We start from the raw sequence: 318 nt of genomic DNA, 5'->3' as shown, positions 1-318 counted from the left end.
GAGTGCGCCCGCCGCGAGCTCCATGCCACCACCCCGCTGAAGAAACCCAACCGCTGCCACCCCACACGCATCTCCCTGGTCTTCTACCAACACAAGAACTTGAACCAGCCCAACCACGGCCTGGCGCTGTGGGAGGCCAAGATGAAGCAGTTGGCAGAGCGGGCTCGTGCCCGGCAAGAGGAGGCGGCGCGCTTGGGTCTCCCACCGGACGCCAAAGCCTTCGCCAAGAAACGCAAGTGGGGCGGAGCGTTGGCAACCGAGGCGCCCAGCAAGGAGAGGAGGGACTCGGTCCCCACACGGCAGGGGGGGGGGCACACC

General features: G+C 67.3%; 1 protein-coding gene across 1 annotated transcript in view; it reads left to right on the top strand.

The window, feature by feature from the left end:
* Positions 1 to 318, top strand: part of LOC104407706 (methylcytosine dioxygenase TET3-like) — an 8,416-nt gene that overhangs the window by 7,946 nt on the left and 152 nt on the right. The window contains exon 11 of the mRNA XM_010017052.1: positions 4 to 299. Coding sequence (XP_010015354.1) covers positions 4 to 299 — 296 coding nt within the window. The remainder of the gene's footprint in view (positions 1 to 3; positions 300 to 318) is intronic.

This window comes from Nestor notabilis, unplaced genomic scaffold, assembly GCF_000696875.1.
Source record: "Nestor notabilis isolate BGI_N333 unplaced genomic scaffold, ASM69687v1 scaffold25996, whole genome shotgun sequence".
NCBI lineage: Eukaryota > Metazoa > Chordata > Aves > Psittaciformes > Psittacidae > Nestor > Nestor notabilis.
This window is presented reverse-complemented; position numbering and strand designations above follow the sequence as displayed.